This window comes from Equus przewalskii, chromosome 27, assembly GCF_037783145.1.
Source record: "Equus przewalskii isolate Varuska chromosome 27, EquPr2, whole genome shotgun sequence".
NCBI lineage: Eukaryota > Metazoa > Chordata > Mammalia > Perissodactyla > Equidae > Equus > Equus przewalskii.
Genome location: NC_091857.1, coordinates 33837320 through 33858441, shown reverse-complemented (window position 1 = coordinate 33858441; position 21122 = coordinate 33837320). Strand labels below are relative to the sequence as shown.

General features: G+C 47.1%; 1 protein-coding gene across 2 annotated transcripts in view; it reads left to right on the top strand.

Annotated features, from left to right (window-relative positions):
• The window catches only part of KCNJ6 (potassium inwardly rectifying channel subfamily J member 6), a 266643-nt gene that overhangs the window by 167023 nt on the left and 78498 nt on the right, over positions 1-21122 (top strand). For both annotated transcript variants that reach the window (XM_070597901.1, XM_070597902.1), the window contains exon 3: positions 17482-18402. In XM_070597901.1, the coding sequence (XP_070454002.1) occupies positions 17482-18402 (921 nt within the window). The remainder of the gene's footprint in view (positions 1-17481; positions 18403-21122) is intronic.

The window sequence follows — 21122 nt, the reverse complement described above, 5'->3', positions numbered from 1 at the left end:
GTGAAATTTGCATAAGATAAAAACTAATCATCTTAAAGTATACTCCAGTACCATTTAGTGCACAGACACCATTGGGCAACCACTGCTTCTATCAAGTTCCCAGGCATTCTTATCACCCCGCAAAGAAACCTCATACCCATTAAGTTGTCACCCCCTCTTTCGAAACAACTTTTAAAAGAACGTCTTATCTAATTCCAAAAAGTCTCTCCCCTACTCCCACCCTGAGCTCAGACCAGTTTCCAGCCAGGAAAGAACGTGGAGTTCCCCTGGCAGGGAGTGGTGTTTTATTTATCTTGGACCCCCCCAGGGCCCACACAGTGCTTGGCACATGGTGGACGCCCAGTTGAAGTTACAGGAACAAAATGGTAGCCACAGGGCGCTAAGCCTGCTCTTCAGGCGCCAGGATGCATATTATAGCCCATGTGGTTTGAGGTGAGCCCTGAAGCTGTGCTTCGCTCCAGACCCCATGTGAGGCTCACCCAGGGCCTAAGCCCCCTGGGAAGCCACCGAGAGCCAGGAGGAGAGGAGGCACCCTCCCTTATGGAGTCCAGACCCCCAAGTGCATCCCAAATGGCGCGTCCCATAGGTGAGCTCCATGACACCATTCCCTCTCCCCTTGGAAACCCAGCCACCGGTGGCCCATGAGACATTGTGATGGGAATAACCTCACCGCGGGGACAGCAGCATTTTTCAGGGAAGGGCACTTGATTGCGCCCTGTTTTTCCTCTAAGAATTCCATCCGGCTCCCACAGTAGCAGGAGATGCTGCTCTAGAGATGGGGCTTTGCCCTCAGCCTCCACCAGCGAGGATGCTTTGGGCCTCATTCAGAGCTAACGTCCCTTTGCCTTCTGCCTCTAGCTGTGGGTTTCCACAGAACAAGTCACTTCAAGGACTTTAAGTTGCTTCAGTCTTTCAGTGCCCCTTCCTCCCGCAGCCCCCACACTTTGCTCTCTGGAGAGAGTGGGGGACTTGCGCTGAGCCCCCAGGGTGGGGCCCAGCCTGGACACCGCACTGGCCTTGGCACCAGCCTCCCTGGTTGCCAAATCATAGTTCACCCAAGACAAGAGCTCGGGGAGAAGGCTGGAGGGGGATAAACACACAAAACACCCAAAGCCCGGGTGCTGAGGTTTGGGGGCTCCCTGCCGTCCTGAGGGGCAGCACCACACTCGGACCTAGGATGAGTCCTTTCTCTAACCCATGGGAGAAAACGGCCTGGGTGTAAGTACAAAGCACCTCGAGGAGTCTGCAGGTAATTCCCAGCCTTGGGCTGCCCCCACTTCTGGTTACGTGATTCTATTTTAGAATCTTTCCCTCCTCCTACCCTCTGAGTCTAGCAACAGAGTCTAAGCTAACCTCCCATTTGTGTCAGAGCATCTTCCTCTATTTGGATAATATGTCACTCTCGTCTTTGCTCATCACCGGTTGACTGAGTCACGTATCTCCTTACTAAGCCAGGCGAGGGGAGGAGTGGGGTGCACGGGTACGAGAACAATAGGGGACGCCAAGAGTCTGCACAGGCTGCAGCTTTGGGCTGTGTCAGGGGAACCGAGAGCAAGGTGGGCCAGCCCTGAGCAGATGGTGAGGAAGGCAAAGTGTGGACCTGACAGTCTCCGGTTCCCGTCTTCATTCCAGGAACCACCGAACCAAGTGTATTTCAGATACATGTTCTACGGAACCCAGATGTGCATAGGCTGTCTTGAGCTTACATGAGCTTCAGGAATTCTGGGGGAAACAAATTTGAGCAATTATATTTTATATATATATATATATATAATTGTAGTATATATACAAGTTAATATACCAACTTGTTCTAGAACTCTCCAAGAGGGAGGGTAGGCAAGCTTTTCTAAACCTATTATCCCTTTATTTCCCTTCCCCTCCACCCTCACTCCCCACCACCTCCCAACAAAACAGGATCCCTTCACCCCCACTTCTAGGATGTAGGATTTGATCCAGTGGGGGGCTGAATTACCTGATACCAGCTCACGGGAGCCAATAGTGAAATGTTCGGGAATTTTGAGAGCCAGTCAACAATTGACAGTTTGAAATCAGTCCTGTTAGAAGTTTTTACAAAACAGAAATTGGCAAACGCTCAGATCAGGGCTTTTTAAAAATTTTTCTATAGAGCCACTTTAACAGCACACCACTGGACTTAGCCCAATTTATAGAGTCTCCTGGACTTGAGGGGGCCTCAGGGAGTCTGGGGATTCCTCACATCTTGCTCTCTCCTCTAGAGAATCCTTGGACCAGCTCTCCTTTGTAGAGGCTTTTGAGGCCTCAGAGGAAGGGGGGAGCGACATGCATGGAGCCACATTCCATGCAACTCCTCCCCTGTGGGAAGACCTTGAAACCATCCCCCTACTCTCAGCCCTAGTGAGGGGAAACCCACCACACGCTGTTTATAAAGTATCCCTAGCCAGTGAGATAATTTTGAGAAGAAAAATGATATTCCTGGAACCTGGGAAAATAGAAAACCAGAAACCCACATCCAGCCTGAAGATTCCGACATCTGCTCATTAGCACCTCAGAGCCTGGGGTGGGCAACACACACAGACTCGAACAAATTCGGAAAACACTTACAATGCAAGAGACTGCTGAAAATGAAGCCGGCGAGATCGAAGGCCCTCCCTCTCGGCAGAGGCCGGCTTCAATCAAGGGCCGTTCTGAAGAGAACCCAGAATGAAGTACACGTTTATAGAAAACTGAGTTACACAGAAGGTAAGGTGGAGGTGAGAGCCGGCTGACGCCGACACGTCTGATGCAGGAGGAGAAAGTCATCGTCTTCTATGAAACCTGCAGGAAATACGAGCCTCGTGAAGCACAGTCACATAGTGAGCAGACGGTGAAACAGCACTCTCACATCCACCGAAAACCTTGTCAAAACTTATGGCCAAAATTATACTTCATCTACTTTCCAGAGAAAATAAGACACAATTTACTTACTGGACAGAGACCATTCAAAAATACATCAAGCTTCCTTTTAGAAGAAATATCTTATTTCCTCCTAAAACAAATTGTACAGAGTGAATATTTATCAGAGTGGAAGCGGGTAGGGTAAGTTGTCTGCCAACAGTCCTTGGAGCAAAGACACCGAGGTGCAGAAAAGTTGGGTCATGGCCCAAGAAAAGGGACGAAGTGGTTATCTGAGGATTTGGGTCTTCAGAGCCCAAATCCAGTGCATTTCCCCTCCACAGAACGCGGGCTCTAGAAATGCCCATTTCTGAGGGCTAAGACAATGACTGAAGAGGACAGACTTCTCTCCTTTAGACCCTGAAACACGCACTGCAGTTTTCTCCGGAAAAACACAGATTTAATGACGTGCAAAATGTAGGCCTTTTGCATTCCAATTGAGTTTAGCTAGGAATTGAAACCACGTCTCAGTAAAAGTAATTCTGTTTTGTTGATGCAGGAATTAATGCAATCACTGAAATGCATTCCAAGGATGCAAGCCTTGTAGGAAAAGAGGAAGTCAGCGTTCAAATGCTAACATTTCAAGTTAAACATGATGCCTATAGATGGTGCTTTAAAGGTGAAGTCAAGGGGGGAAATGGTGCGGGGAAATAGTTTTCTTGTAAAATTAAACAAACCTTGTTAGAGCAGAGCAAACACCCTGAATGCCTGCTCTCCGGGCCCCATCTTTTTTTTGCTGGTAGCAAGCAAAGCGGCCTGACAGGTGTTTCCTTGTGGGAATCACTTATCCCGACCCTCAATTACGTGGTCACTGCTCAGGGTGAATGATCCAGGACCCTTCTCCTTCCGAAACCCAGTCATTGTCGCCCCCAGGAGAGAGATGGCAGAGGAAATGAAATTCAATTTTCCACTCACTAGAATTCTTAACAGAAAGGGGCTTGTGGGCAGTGGGCTGAAACGTTTGTCTAAAATTGGAACTCTGGCTCATGTGGGGGGTGGCTGGACTGTTCTTTCCTCGGTTGTGGAAACCCACGATGTGGTGTGGTCTGAGCAAGCCCAATCGGTCTCGCCCCAGGAAACGTGTAAGTAAATGTCACGCCCATCGTTCAGGGAGGGACTGGTTACTCTGAAAGAACGTCCCCTCTCCTCACTCAAGAGCTAACCAAACCTTTGTAGAAGATCTGACATCCCACAGTTCTAGAACTCCAGGGAGGGGTTCTTGTGTCTCCGCTCTACTAGGGAACTAAGAAACCTCTTTCTCACCTCCCTCATCCCCTCCTCAGCCCTCCTCAAGACTGGAAAATCAGTTCTATTCTGTGGGCTCTCCAGGGTGGATGACCATGGTCCATAGACAGGAAGAAGAAAGGACCGGAATGGCTATCGCTGTTCTGAGCTGGGCACTGCCTTGTTACCCCTTCTGCGCCTTGCGCGGTGCCATCAGCAGAGAGGAAAGGGCTGGTCTGCTCTCTGAGGGCAACGCCTGGGCCTTGCATTCCATCCCTTCCCAACCCCCAGAGCTCTTGTTCACCCCGGTACCTGGGCTTCCCTCCAACATTTCCCATCGCTGCGTTCCCACTAGCTCCTTCACTCCCACATTTGGAAAGACCAGGTCTTGTGCTATTGTTCCCAGCCTCTCTGCCACCTCCCTCCTTTGCCTGTAGACAAAACGCCTCTTGGAGCGTCAGCCCATCGTCACCCTCTTCCCCCGCAGCCTGACTTTCATCCTGACCCCTCTTTTCAGAGTGACCAGTGGTCTTCTGGCTGCCAAACCCAAGGGCCTCTCCTCTGCTGAATGCACCACCCTGGCCTCCCTGACCTGGATCCCTGACAGCAGGGCCCTCTCACCTCCTCTAACTCCTCCTTCTCCCTTCCTGTGCCCTCTGCTCCTTCCCAGCACTCTCTGTGGCTGACCCCCTCCATATCTGGGGTCTTGATTCTTCGGTGGTCCCTCTACACTCTCATCCTCCAGGACAGCCCATCCATCCTGCTCAACACCACTAGAGTGTTTTGTGTTTCTATGTTGTTTGGTTCATGGAAAGAGCCCAGACTTGGAGTCAAACACCCCAGACCAAACACACTTCTAGCTGTGTAACCTCAGGCAGCGTGTCCAGCCTTCTCAAATCAACGATGCAATCTACCACACAGGTTTATTAAGGACGGGAATAAACTGAAATATCATGTGAAGCCGCAGAGCTCAGTACTGACACACAGTAGGGATTCAAGAAATGTTCATCCACCCTCCAACTGCCAGTCCCCTTCCCAGTTTAAGATTTTATAAAAGACACCAGAATTTCCCACTTAACCAGATTGTAATCTGACACATTGTCCTAGAAGGTCTTCCTTTTTACCAGTCCCTTCTCCCCCACCTCCGCCAACCCCACTCTAGTGCTGACCCTCACCCCAGACACAACCCCTCAAATCCAGCACTCTTTATTTCCACTTCTTCCACTCCACTGGGGTGACCCACACCACTGGCACACAAGCGAGGCAAGATCCTTGTCGTTGCCACCCTCTCCTTCATATTGTGTGTACACACACACCACACACACACGTGCACATATGCACACACTTCCTCTCCTCTATCTGCAGTGGCAGAGGGAGAGAATATGAGCTCCAGAATCAGGCCAACCTGACCAAGTCCTTTCTCCACCACGTGTTAGATGAGTAAGCTTCTGCAAATGACTCGACCCCACAGACCTCCATTGCCTCATCTGCGAGCTGGGTCAACACTTCCCCTGTGGGCTGTTGTGCTGGCCCAGAACTTGGCACACAGTAGACGGTCAGTGAGGGTTGGCTTTCTGCCTTTCACACTTCAAGGATACAACCACTTCCCACCTCCTTCGTAATGCCTTTGACAATCAGTCAAGGCACTGCCAACCTCTGTCTCTGACATGCTAGAACATTCTTGGTCTTTGTCCACAATGTGGAATGCAACTGCAAGTTGATATAGGACCGTATGCAGGTCCTGTGTTACCAAGCAGGCTCTCAGCTTCCAGATGGGTCTACCCATCTGTGTCTTAGATTGCTTCTGAATTTCCCACGGTTTCCAGGACACAATGCTGAGGTTATAAAAATAGTGATTATTATAGCTACAAACTGTGTACCTTCTTCGACCCAGACACTATCATAACTGCTGCCATTTGTTCAAAGCCCGCCATGCACCAGGCGCTATACTTGCATGATTTGTTTCTTTCTCAGAGTCACCCTCCAAGGAAGGTCTTATTACCCTCATTTTACAATGGAGGGAGCTGAGACTCAGAGGCAGAAGTGGCCTGAACAAACGCATACAGATCGGAGGTGGAAGAGCAGAATTCCTATCCAGGTCTGCCTGCCGCCAAAGCCCCACACCTTGTCCCCAGGATACACTGCCCAACACACGTTCTGTCATTGAATTCTCCCATCACCCCAGCAAGGTAGGCATTTCACTGTTTTGCAAATGAAGAAGCTGTGCTCCAGGCCCCCGGGCTAGTGGGCAGCAGAGCAGGGATACCCCAGACCTGGTTGACTGCACACCCATACTGGGGTCATCAAGAGCAGTAAACAGATTCCTGCCCCAGAAGAAAACCACCATGTCCAAGGTCTCTGAGGGAGGAAAAAGCCCAATGCAGCCACTGCTTCAGAGAACAGGGAAGGTGGGTGAGTCTCAACTGGAATTCAAGGTCTCGGAGCGCTCTCTCCTGCCAAGTCAGTTGGCTTCCTTGGGCCTCACTTTCTTCACGTGTAATAAAAAAAGGAGGAGGATGAAATAAATGTGGCCCACGGTTCCTGGACCACTGCTGCTAGCCCGTACCGTGACTTTGAGCAAATTTCAAAATGTGCCCTTTCCTCTGAGCAGGCTCAGGCCTGTGAAAGGGCACGTGGTTTGTCTGGCAGAGCACAGACTAGATTTCAGCCCTCTTGCTCCCCTCCTCTGGGCACTCTTGTGCAGTGGACAACCTACACAACTATATTCAGTGCTCCTGAGAGGTTCTTAATGATTCTGTCGAAATTTCTGGTTCTTGAAATCCTTTGAGAAGAGAAATCAGAGTATTGAATGTCAGTCTCCTTCATCCAGTCCAAAGTGACCTGTCATTTCTCTCCTTTGAGCATTGAAATCGCACATTTTACAAAGTCATATCCGCACGCAGAGCAGGCAACATTGGTCCTCTGACCTTGCAGTGGGTACTAGACGTTCTAAATTTAGGTTCACATTGTGGGACCCCCCAAGCTAAAATTTCAATAGGAGTCTTTGCCCTTCAGTAGCTGTCACATGTTCTCAGGGGAATGTGGGAGCTGTTTTCCACACCCACCTATGACTTTGAGCTTCCCAGTCTGGCTTTCTGATTACGATGGTCTCCCACAGTCACAACAGCTCAAGGTACAGGACGAATAAAAACCAGTTCACCTTCCATTTCACTTCAGACATAAATGACAAGCATCCTGCCAGTCTCCCAGGAGGGAAATCTTCAGATAAGGGCTTCTGCAGAAAGATGCACATCAGAGCGAGAGGCCAAAAGGAAGCTATTGATTTGAACTTTAGGCACCACTTGTAACTACAGCTCTGAGCTGTCTCTCAACTGTGTCTCGGCGGTAAAATAGGAGCATATATCGGAAAACACATAAAGAATAGAACGGGGACGTCCCACCCTGTCCTCAGCCTGTAGCATCAGAGTCTGCAATCCATTGCTATTTGTAAACCTTTTCCAGAAGGAAGACAAGAATACCCTTTAGAAGCTAATCTTCTCCTCTAATTTAGAAAATATATCTGCTCTTCTTTTTTTAACACAATTTACTTTTTTATCGTGGTAAAATATACATACATAAAATTTACCATTTTCACCATGTTTAAGCCTGTAGTTCTGTAGCATTAAGTATATTCATATTGTTGTGCAACCATCACCACCATCCATCCACGGGACTCTTCATCTTCCCAAACTGAGACTGTACCCGTTAAACCCGAACTCCCCCTTCCTCCATCTCCCAGCCCCTGGTGCTCTCCATTCTACTTTCCGTCTCTGTGAATTTGATTCCTGCGGGTGCCTCATATAAGTGGAGTCATACAGCACTCGCCCTTACGTTTCTGGCTTATTTCACTCAGCATAACGTCCTTAAAGTTCATCCATGTTGCAGCACGTGTCAGAATGTCCCTCCTTTCTAAGGCTGAACACTCTCCCATCGTGTGTATGAACCACATTTTGCTTGTCTGTTCATCGGTCCATAGACACTCGGGGTGTTTCCACCCTTCCGCTGTTGTTAACAGCGCTGCTGTGAACATGGGTGTATAAATATCCATTTACATGTGCTTTTCTTGACCAGATAGGATGGGGGAGGCTTTGCCTGATCTGCAGTTGTGCTGGGTTCCGGATTCGCATTGCTAGATGCAGACCCAATTCAATGAGTCTGCTGAAATACGGTTTTCTTGAAATTCACACTGGAAAATGAGCCAATTTGAAGCTCCTTCACGACACAAAGCCTGAGAGAGCTGTCTCCAACATTCCCTTCCCGTCTTCCTCCCCTCCTCCCCACGTCATACCTACTTCTCGGGAGGAAGGTTTCTCCGGTTTCTGTATTTGCCTAACCCTCCATCAAAATATTGTTCTTGACAGTATTTTGTATTGATTTCCATTTCATCAAACACCTCACTCCAGCAGTGCCCCTTCCTTACAGGGTCAACCTTTCTCTTTCAGCTTCTTCTTAGCATGTAAATGTGTTCAAAACGCCCCCAGTTCACATAAACAGCCATCACACACACACACACACACACACACACACCCATGAGTCCCACCCTGTCAACTCCCTCCAGCGCCCTCTGTCTTTAAGTACATTGCCTGCATGTCCTCTCCCTGATCCCCTACCTCAGACCAATCACTAGTCACCCCACTGCCATCCGGCCTTAGCCTCCACTGCTCAGCTGACACCATCCTCGTCAAAGTCAGCAATTGGATTTGTTTCCTGTGACTGCCACAAACTGGGTGGCATAAACCACGGAAATGTAGTCTCTTATAGTTCTGGAGGCCGGAGTCTGAGATCAGTGGGCCGGAAGGGCTGTGCTCTCTCTGAAAGCTCTAGAAGAGAATCTCTCCTTGCTTCTCAGTCCTGGTAGCTCCAGGCTTCCTTGGCTTGTGGCAGCATCTCTCCAGTGCCTGCCTCTGTCATCACGTGGCCTTCTCTGTGTCTCTGTGTCCTTTTCTGTCTCTTATGAGGATTCCCTCATTGGATTTAGGGCCCACCCTAGTCCAGTATGACCTCACCTTGACCCTTCTTGTAATTGCATCTGCAGAGGCCCTCTTTGCAAGTCGGGAAAGGTCTGGGGTGGACACGAATTGCGGGGAGACACTACTCAACCCACACTAGTGAATCCCAGCTGCCAAGCCCAGCGGCCATCGCTCAGTAGCTCTATACAGCATTTGTTTTGGTTACTCAAAACAGAAATAGCTTTATGTTTCCTACTGGTTTTTTAGATGATAGAAGCATATTAAGGGAAAATTTAAATATAGAAAAATCGAAAAAGAAAGCAAAAACACCCACAAATTTGCAACTCAGAGATGGATCAAACTTAGCACTTTAGAGGACATTGTACACGCACGCACACACACATTCACAAACACACACGTTATTGCAAGAAGGCGATAGATGCAAAGTAAACTACACGTTTCTTATTCTGCTTTTTCACCTCACACTGTGGCATGGACCACCGTCACGCCGACAAACACATACCGATTTATTCAATGAATAGGTGCTGGGGGCCTGCTCTGTGCCGAGCATTTTTCCATCAGTGAGATCCATCAGTGAATGAAACACACATAGAAGGTCAGGGAACTTACCTTCTGACAACAGGGGCCAACGGATCATAAAAAATTAACATAACAAATAACCTCTTTCATGCCGGAAGGTGAAAAGTGCTACAGAAGAATTAAATAGCACGAGAGTGATGTGATAACCCAAATTTATCGAAATCGATAAACACGACATGGTTCCACTTCTATGAGGTACGGAGAGTAGTCAAATTCGTAGATACAGAAAGTAGAACGGTGGGTGCCAGGGCTGGGGAAGGAAGGAAATGGGGAGTTCGTGTTTAACGAGCACAGAGTTTTAGTTTGGGAAAATGGAAAAGCTCTGGAGATGGATAGTGGTGATGGCTGCCCAACAATCTGAATACAGTTAACACCAAGTGTACAGAATTACAACTTAAAAATGGTTAAAAGCGAAAATGTGAGTACTAGGCAGCCGTGATTGCAATTTTCCAAAGGGGGTTAAATGTAGGCTTCATTAAGAGCGTGATCTTTGGACAAAGACGTGAAGACCCCAAAATATTGGAAAATCATTTTTAATGACTGCATAGTATTCCATTGATTCTGTATGTAACAACTGGTTGAACCAGTGCTCTGTTGGTAGACATTTAGGCCATTTCTAATTTTTCCCTATTATAAAAGAGGCTGCAATACATCCTCTGCATACAGTTGATGAATGTTTGTGAAATTATTTCCTTAGAATAAATGTCTAGACTCTGAATTGCTAAGCCAAGGCATCTACTCATTTCTACATTGAGATACCTACCGTCACCCTGCCCTCCAGAAAGACTCTGCCAGTTTACACGTCTGATAATACATATGAGTTCTCAATTCCCCTGCCTCTCCCAACACACACACTCTGCATACTGTTTTTGTTTATTTTTAATTTTGTCAACTTTGGGGTGAGAAACGTTCTTATATTTGCACTGCTTTTACTTTGCTGTGAGTGAACAGTCTTCCCATATTTCCAAATACACGGCTTTTTAGCTAAAAAGAGCTCTGCATATTTCTTCTCTTATGAACTCACTCACTTCCTTTGATCACTTTCTCTATCGGGGGTATTGACTGCTTCTGTAAATCAGGGTTCTATATGTTATGTGTTACAAATATTTTTCCTGGTTTTTCTTCTTACTTTTTCTACAAACATTTAAGATTTTTCTGTTGACAAAAATACCAGCCTTTTAAAATAGTTTCTGGATTCCTATCATGGTTAGAAAGGCTTTCTCAACTTTTAGAACTATAAAAATACTCATATCTACCCCTTCTGGAGTTTTTATTATTTTGCATTTAAATTCTTAATCCACTTGGAAGTTATTCTGATACAAGGAATATGGAATAGACTCATCGCTCTTCTTCCAAGGGAGCATGTGGCTGCCCCACAGCATAGGCCGAATAACACCCCCTCTGTCTGCCCCTGAGATGCTGGCCCCACATGGCTTCCTGCCCCAGCCTTCTCCTCCTTCCCCGCATGTCTCTCATCCCTTCCTCAGCCCCTCCTCTGGCTCTTCCCCTACTTCTGACTTCTTAATGTAACTGTTTTCCAGGATTCCGTCTTCTTATTCTCTTCTCACTCTGCAGTCTCCCAGGGAACTTTCCTCCACCCCCAGAGTTACCACTTCCGCTCATCTGCATTGACAACCTCCAAGTTGGGAATCTTGTCCAGGTCACTGCTAAGTTCGGCCCCACACACCTGATCCCCCACAGGAGAGCTCACCTGGGTGTCTGCAGACACTTCAAACTGCACCAGCCCAAACCGCCATCACCCCTGGCCCTCCTTCTCCCAAGCATCCTGCCATGCCCCAGACATTCTCCCGCCCACTCCCCTCCACAGCCGCTAATCTCCAAATTATTTTACTTCTGCCTTATTTGGCCCCAAATCCATGGCCACCTCTTCACTCTCATGGCTATTCCCTTAATTCAGCACCTAGCCCATTTCTCCTTCTTACCTGCATCCTTCTAATCAATCCAGAGTCCAGCAAAGCACCGCCCAGAGAGCTAAACCCAGCGCGCAGCCTCTTTTTGTACCGCCCACGAGCTAAGAATAAGTTTACGTTTCAAAGGGTACTAAAAAGTGCAGCCAAGGCCTATGTTGCCTGCAAAGCCTAAGATATTTACTATTGGCCCTTGACAGAAAAAGTTTGCCAACCTTGCCTCTAATTTACTCCACACCTGCCCCTCAAGTGGTCTCAGACCCACAGACGCTCTGTATGCCCACCGCTCCTCCCCCACAAGGGCCCACAGGGTTTAGTTATGATTTTCTCAGATTCAGGTAAAGTAAAACAAATGTCTGTTTCTCAATTGCTGGATATATGGGATGGGACACCTTCAGATCAAGTACTTCATAAATATTTAGCTCCTTGTGTGCTCAATTCCATAAACCACAGGCCAGAAGAGTTTCAACATTCTGTTTGAAAATACATTTTTTTTTCCTGATTATAAAAGTAACATAAATGCATTCTAGAAAATTTGGAGGAGGCCGGCCCCGTGGCCAAGTGGTTAAGTTCGAGCGCTCTGCTGCAGGCAGCCCAGTGTTTCGTTGGTTCGAATCCTGAGCGCGGACATGGCACCGCTCATTAAGCCACGCTGAGGCGGCGTCCCACATGCCACAACTAGAAGGACCCACAACTAAGAATATACAACTATGTACTGGGGGGCTTTGGGGAGAAAAAGGAAAAAAAATAAAATCTTAAAAAATAAAAAAAAAGAAAATCTGGAAAAATCAGAATGTTTAAAAGGAAAATTAAAAGTGCCCATAAGACCCCCCCCCCCCACCCAGAAGGACCCTATTAACACCTGCACGCATTTCCTTCCAATCCTTGACCTTGTATGTGCTTTTGAGATCTGTTTTTCTGTTAGGTTATTCCCATGACATTAAAAATTCTCCAAGAATCCTTCGAACATTTTCTTAGATACTGGTAATTTCACCCATAAAATTCATATATAATTCAAAATGCAAGAATTTCCCATGAGGAGAACAAGTATACCGGCCAGGGCCAGCACAGAGGCAGCCTTGCCCCACAAGCTCTGCACCCTAAATTCCACGACATGATTCAAGGGCCAGGCCCCTTCCAGCTTGCGAATCTTCATGTGTTATTTCTTCTTTCAGGTTAAACTTCAACACCAGGCTATTTCGCACTTTCGCTAGTTTTATGCAAACTGATCATCTTTCTAAAAGAGAAAAAAGAAACCAGATAGGGAGAAAATAAAAAACTGGCTTTTTCACAAAGGCTCCATTTACTCAAAGCCAAAATCCAAAACAGCAACTCGAGTCAATTAAATCATCAAGATCCTCGGCGCCGCTCCTCCGGTCCTCTTGCAAGCTGCCCAGCACGTCCCAGTTAGCAGAGAGTTCTTCCACATTATCTCTGGTCCAGGCCAGTGCACGATGCTGGAGGACCAGAGGGGCGACGGTCTGACTGCGTGGCCGACGCGCATGCGCATGGCCGGGAGTTCCACGGCAAGGTCCCCAGAGGGCGTGCGGGCCGTGGGAGTCGAGGGTGGTGAAAGCTGTTTGTGCCACGGGCTGTGAAGGAACATAGGGAGAAAAGTCTGCTTTTCCAACCGCAGCTGCAGCTTCCCTGCTGAGCAGCTCAAAATGCTCTTGCAAATGCAATTCAGATCACCCCCTCAAATTCACACCTGGGATTGCAAGAAAGAAAGAAACGTTCCGAGTCATCCTTAACACTCCCTCTGTATTTCCCCGGCACGCACTTGCATGCGTGCGAACCGGATGCTGAGGCTGCTCGCGGCTCAGACCTGGATGGCTCCCTGCCATCGCTCTGGACACAGCCTCGAGGCTCCGTTCCCTCTTCTGCCCCCGCCTCCTCCCTGGCCTCGCCCCTCCTGCCCCCTGGGCCTCCTATTTCAGCCTCTTCTCTCGCGGCGCTCTCACAGGCCATTGGTCCTGTGGTTGGTTTCTCTCAACTCTGTGCCTGTTCCCCACCAATCACTCCTACGCTGGACCCCCAGGCTTATCTCCCCATCTTAGAGGGGAAGAAATTCTCCTCTCCCTTCTTTGGGTCTCTGGCTGGGCCTAGGAATTAAACTGACATAAGACGGATTAACAGGAGAAACGCATACAAATTTTATTGAATTTTTACGTGTACACAGGAGCCCTCATAAGAGAATGAAGACCCAAAGAAGTGACCAGAGCAGGAAGCTTTTGTATCTTTTAGACAGAAACATTAAATTCTGAAGAATTGGCAAGCCGAAGGGGTTTGGGCCATGGGTAATGGTGAAGTGACTAGGAAGAAGTGGGTTAGTGAACAAGGTGTTTTATATACAGGCTTTTCTGCCCTCAATTCCCTGCCTCTGCTGATGAGGATGCCTTCTCTCCTCCTGGTCCAGGGAGGGTCGCTGCCACACGGGAGATTGATCCCCTGCTCTCAGGAGGACAAAGGAGGGTCAGGTGTCCTTCTTGCACCAGCTGTTTCTTGAGTACATTTAATTCAAAATAACCAGTATGCCAAAGAGGTGTATTTGGGGTGACATATTCTGCGCCCCTTCCCGTTTTCCCATGGATGCACTGTGCCTGCATCCACGGCCTCACCTGCAGGAGCACCTCTGAGGCCACCTTCCCACCACACTCCCGAGGAGGTTTGGCTTTCTTTGTTCACTTTCATTTTTGTTTGTATTTAAAAGGCACTTAATAGCATATGCATTTACGTTCTCCCCCAACACCAAACAGAAGCATTCGATTACCCACTTGCTCGTTCATTATAGACACCAACTCAACACTCCATCTTCACTCTCCTCCTCTCTCCTTGCTCTTTCCCACACTGGTCCCCCTAGTCACTCTTCTCTCTGCTTCTTCCTGTCGGTATTGCTGCCAGTAACATTAGAGATATGGGTCAATTTGGTAACAGACACAAAATACGTAATGGCTCAAACACAATGATTTTTTCCTTGTTTCTAGTTGGATAGCAGCTCTCTGCCATCAACTGGGGACTCAGAGCCTCTGCTTTGTGACTCTGTCATTTCCCATAGAAGGGGCAAGGGCATAGCAGGGGGCGCATCCACTACCCAAGGCCTTGGCCCGGAAGGGCACACCCCCTCCAGATGAGCCAGGACTCGGCACATGGCCGCCCCCAATGCGAAGGAGGCCAGAAATGTGCTTCAGTCCTGAGCTAGAAAAAGGGAAAAAACTGACGTGGGGGAGCAACTGGCAGGCTCCCAGGACTTCCCAGACGCCTTAACTCTACTCTCTCATTAACCCTTCAGACAGGTTTCTCCAGCTCAGGACAAACACCTGGAGCTGGAAGGTGACTGCTGAGCTAGAAAAGCTGGGAAGCAGCTTCAAGTTGGGGGGGTTGGGAAGGGTGGAAGTGTAGATTTCCTCCAGGACGTTTTAAGTATGGAATATCACGGAAGACTGTAAAAATGCAGCCAACCTGACAAATCTTCTTCTTCCACTGAAGGACTGGAAGAGACAAGGGTTCAGGGTGGCTTTGCAGTCGCCAGGCTTACCACCGGGGTCAAGGCCAGACCATACACCAAGCCTGCAGACAAGGCCTCTCCAACCTGGCAGGGTTTGAGCCCTGAGTTTGTCCCACATGAAGTCATCGTTGGAGACGCCCACTCAGAGCAAAATTAGCAATGAGAGCTCAGATGTGACCACTCCGGGCCAAAAATATCCCGCCTTGTAGCAAGTGCTGGCGATGAGCGGGGACACTGCCTTTGACCTCCATCCAGATACTCCACGCACCTCCATCTTGTCCCCGCCTCAGCTGCTTCCCTTTGACTCCTGTCCTGCGTCTGTTCTAAGAAGAAGAAGGGGGGAAAAGAAAGTTTCTCATTTGCACACGAAGGGCTATTGAGAGCAATGATCTAAAAGTCAAAGTTGTCAAACTCAACAGCAGATTCTACAGACCAGATGTGGTCTCTTCCTTGTGCCGAGATACAAAAACAGATCTATGGGACTGATTTTTAAGGAAGCTAACCAACCGTGAGCAAGGTTAATGCATAAGTTAAGTGGGTACCACTCCAGACCCATTCCCAGCTATTTTCTGATTCAGAGAAATGCTTTCTCAGCAAACTACATTTCTCCATTAACCAGGGGGAAAGCATTGTTACCACACAAGAAACGCATGGCAGAGTCAAGGCACAAAGAATGAAAGCCTGGGGGAGGGAACTGCTTATCAAACTTTTAGAAAGCCTTAAAGTTATTGGTTGAACAAGTAATTTCATACAGCGGTGTATATGTGTTTAACGGCAGTATCAGTTCCAAATTTCCCTTTGCATTCAGATTGTAGGACAGTTTTCCTAAGGCATCATGAACTAATGATTGCACCGATGCATTAATCATGAAGGCCATCAGAGAGAAAACAACCACAAGCCAAAATGGCAGATGTTACATGGTGAAGCAGAAACCAAATCAAATGTGTAAACACGTAGAAAGAGAGAGAACATTTCCCCACAAGGTTATTTTTGTTTGGTGTTTGTTTGGTTTTTTCTTTTCTTTCTTTCTTTCTTTTTTTTTTTTTTTTTTTTGCTGAGGAAGATTTGTCCTGAGCTAACATCTGTGCCCATCTTCCTCTATTTCATATGTGGGTTGCCACCACAACATGGCTGACGAGTGGTGTAGGTCCACACCTGGGATCTGAGCCCATGAACCTGGGCTGCCTAAGTGGAGCATGCCAAACTTTAACCGATAGGCCACAGGGCCAGCCCCACAAGGTTATTTTTTTAACCTTGGCATTGAATCAACCAACAGAGTATAATGGGTACACACTTACCAACAAAAACCAGAATTTTTTTTTAACTCTGAAATTTGACTGACAATTTAAAGACCTTGCTCAAAATTTTTTCCCCAGATACGAGGAGAGTAGCAAAGAAAAAATTTGTTACAAAGGAATGTTGATTACTTGTCTGTTGCACGTGGGCACATATCACACATGTGGTTTCACTTAACAACCCCACAAATTAGGTGTCGTGGCCGCCATTTTGCAAATGCAGAAACTGAGGGTCAATGAATTTGCATAGTGTATTTGTCTACTCAGACTGCCATAACAAAATACCACAGGCTGGGGGGCTTAACAGAAATTTATTTTCTCACAGTTCTGGGGGCTGGAAGTGTAAGATCAAGACGCCAGAAGGGTTGGTTTCTGGTGACCTTGGTTGGTCTGGAAGACCTTCCTTGCTGGCTTACAGATGGCTACCTTTCACTGTGTCCTCACGTGGCCTCTCCTGTGTGCATGCCCCTGGTGTCTCTTTCTCTTCTTGTAAGGACACTAGTTCTGTTAGATTAGGGCCCCACCCTTATGCCCTCATTTAAGCTTAATTACCTCCTTAAATGCCCTTTCTCCAAAAACAGTCACATTGGAGGTTGGGGCTTCCCCATATGGATTTGGGGGAGGTCACAATTCAGTCCACAACATATAGCGTCCGAGAGCCCACAATTGTTAAGTGGTAGAACCAAGACTGTCTGAATGCAAACGGTTGAGCACCCAGACTGCACTGCCTCTCCAGTGCCATGGCACGTCAGATAAAGGGGGGAGACGTCTCGCTCTGAGAGCTGCCTCTTAGAGCTTGCTGGCAGGGAAACAGTCTCACCGCAGTAAGCTCTGTCCTGGTGGGAAGGGTGGTGAAGTACTTACACAAAGTAGATAGAAGAGCACAGGAGTCCAAGTCAACTAGAGCCTGTCCAGATGACACCAAATAAAAATGGCTTCATCTACTCTCTTTATAGCTACACATATGGCATTTGGTTTCACTACCGTATAGCATACACAGTGCAGTTTCCATGGTCCCCAAAGATCCAGCATCTCATTCGCTCTTTCTTTTCTTTTCTCCCAACCACCAGCTAACGTCCTGGAGGGCGACTCCATGGATCAGGATGTCGAGAGCCCTGTGGCCATTCACCAGCCAAAGTTGCCTAAGCAGGCCAGGGATGACCTGCCAAGACACATCAGCCGAGACCGGACCAAAAGGAAAATCCAGAGGTACGTTCGGAAAGATGGGAAGTGCAACGTCCATCATGGCAACGTCAGGGAGACTTACCGCTACCTGACTGATATCTTCACCACCTTAGTAGACCTCAAGTGGAGATTCAACCTGTTGATTTTCGTCATGGTTTACACAGTGACGTGGCTCTTTTTTGGGATGATCTGGTGGCTAATCGCATACATCCGAGGAGATATGGACCACATAGAGGACCCCTCGTGGACTCCCTGTGTCACCAACCTAAATGGGTTTGTCTCTGCTTTTTTATTCTCAATAGAGACAGAAACCACCATCGGTTATGGCTACCGGGTCATCACGGACAAGTGCCCAGAAGGAATTATTCTCCTCTTAATCCAATCTGTGTTGGGGTCCATTGTCAATGCATTCATGGTGGGATGCATGTTTGTAAAAATATCGCAACCCAAGAAGAGGGCAGAGACCCTGGTGTTTTCCACCCACGCGGTAATCTCCATGCGGGATGGGAAACTGTGCCTGATGTTCCGAGTCGGGGATCTTAGGAATTCCCACATTGTGGAGGCCTCCATCAGAGCCAAGCTGATCAAATCCAAACAGACCTCGGAGGGGGAGTTCATCCCCTTGAACCAGACGGACATCAACGTAGGCTATTACACCGGGGATGACCGTCTGTTTCTGGTGTCACCACTCATCATCAGCCACGAAATTAACCAACAGAGTCCTTTCTGGGAGATCTCCAAGGCCCAGCTACCCAAGGAGGAACTGGAAATTGTGGTCATCCTAGAAGGAATGGTGGAAGCCACAGGTAAGGTGTGCTCTATCCTGTGATGTCTGTGGGATCGATGCTCATTTTAAACTGGATGTTTAAAACTCACTTAAACCCAATGATCTTATTTATGACAAAATATGGAAAACTGAATCTCACTCACTACTATTAACAGCATCCCCTTGCTTCATGAAACAATATGTCTATGTGTCCTATAACCTTAAGCATATCCACCAAGAAGTCTAACCATTTAGTTTTTTGAAGGTTCTTTGGAAAATAAATTAATAAACAATTTTTTTAAAACACCACTTAATATATTTTAAATTTCCAAATATTAAATTAAATTAAAATTTGACCTGTCTCTAAAGCACTTTATGAATACCTCTAAAACATTGCTCAATTTAAATACTTGAGGTTATTAATCACCAAGCCAGAAGGAAGAAGTTAAGCCTTTCAAAGGAACTCTGACAAATTGCTTTAATAAAAATGCGATTTCACCCCTTCTTTGGGAGCTATTTGCAAGACCCACAGCATTGATTTTTCTTTTGTCAAGTGAGCACTTGCTGTCCTTCTCCATACTCTACCTGCTGAACCCCAAGTGGGCATAATACTGTAGACCCAGTAAATAACTCTAGCGAGCAAGAAAAAAACCCTGAAAACCCTATTGACCCTCCTGCTGCTAATGGCTAATCATTGGTGTGTTTGAGGGAAGATGATCTGTTTTTAGAATAGAGAAATGGTCTGTTTTTATTGAAGTGTTCACTCATATCTGAACTTGACACGTGTTATACATCCCAAAAGTAAAGCAGGCTCTGCCACATTAATCTGTAACGTTCCACAAAACAGAGCCATAAATTCTGACTTAAGCTAACAGTAGTGCCCCACAGGAGGAGTATAACCCAGAACCCTAATTCATGAGTTTCTTCACTGTTCTTCTGAGTTCTTGATGTGAGCCTTGGATCCTCTTTAGTTATACAATCCGCCCTCCTGTGCTTTGAAGTCTTCAACTTGAGGCTCAGGGTTGGTTTATGTAACCTGAAAACACATGGCCAACTGCCTGGCCCCAAATTCTTCATCAACCCGTAACCTGACCCTAGTCATCCCTTCAAATGAAAGTCATTGGTCTCATGTCTCTGTACCCAAAAGGTAAGGTCATAACCTCTAACAGATTTCTCTTATGGTGGTAGAAACTTTTGCAATAGGTTTGTTTTGTTTTGTTGTTTTGTTTTGGGGGAAGATAGCCCTGAGCTAACACCTGCCGCCAATCCTCCTCTTTTTGCTGAGGAAGGTTGGCCCTGAGCTAACATCCATGCCCATCTTCCTCTACTTTATATGCGGGACGCCTGCCACAGCATGGCTTGATAAGCGGTGTGTAGGTCCACACTGGGGATCCAAACCAGCAAACCCTGGGCTGCCAAAGCAGAGCACGCAAACTTAACCACTAGGCCACTGGGCTGGCCCCTGCAATAGGTTTTTTAAATGCAGCAAACAATGAAAATATGAGTAAACAACTTTGCATGGCACTCAATGATATGAGTATGCTCTTTTCCATAGAACAAAAGGAATATGGACCTAATTCTAAAATGGCTTTAAAGAATAACAGAATAATTATTGTGAGATGCTAAATAGGTGCAGTGCCTGTGAACAGGGCTGTCTGTACCTTGAGCCTGACTTTTGAGTGGACTCCTGAGGCAGTAGTTGCATGAGTGGGAGGAAGAAGAGAGGAGGAACGGGGGAGGGGGAGGAACAATTGCAACAGGGAGCCCTGTCGGTTTCCCACAAACCGGAAACTTCGCCCACCTTCGCTGAGCACAGGGACTCTGGTGATCCCCCTAGTGGTGGCCACTGAGATCCAGCCTCTGGAGGCATAAACTGACCACTCCTGACACAGTTTTAATATTAGATTTCTCACTATAAACTCTCCCACTAGGACATGAGAGAGGGCAATGGACAAGCCTCGTTACCTTTGGGTCTCTGAGCTCAAGAAGCAAAAGCCTCTGAAGATGTACCCTCTGGTTGCTGGTGTTAACTCGAGCTTCAAATTGCAGGAGCTTCATGTTCCCTCAAACCAAAGCCCAATCTCAAAAAATAAACAAATCTGGTATAAGAGAATTATCTTTGTGATGTCCCCGAATGAGAATTCTCCCTGAGGCAGACCCTGTCGTTCTGATGACAGCTTGTAATGAGCGAGCCTTTCCAAAAAGAGGAACATTGTTTTCTTGGTAATTAACAGTGATACTTCCCTCGAGCATTCTGTGGCCTTTCCACTGCTTTCTTACAGAAAACTGGGTAGTCGCCAGCAAAAAGAATCAAAAGGCTTACCCCTCCTCTCTCCCCTCGCCCCCGAACCTCATTCCTGGGAAAAGGCAACCACTATTAATTTTCTAAAAGAAAAAAGTAGTTTTTTTTTTAATTTCTGGAAAGCAGAGGGAGGAGTGTTCTAGAAAGTTCTGGGTTTACCTAGAAGCTGGACATGTCTTGATCTTTTCCTGATAGGATTCATACAATTCAGCACTTTCAGCACGTCTGATCTCCCAAGCTTCAGCAGGATGCTTTTTCGTTGTCAATGAAAAGCACACTTGGGATTTATAGGCATTCAACAGGCCCTTGTTGGGGGAGAATGCTTCAATGAGTCAAAACCGCAGGAAAAAAATAAAAGTGGACAGAATGCACATTGAGTAAAATAAACTCACAGGGATCTAATTATTCATTGTAGGGCTAGATGGGAAGTCAGGAGCCATGGAAACAGCAAACTGACA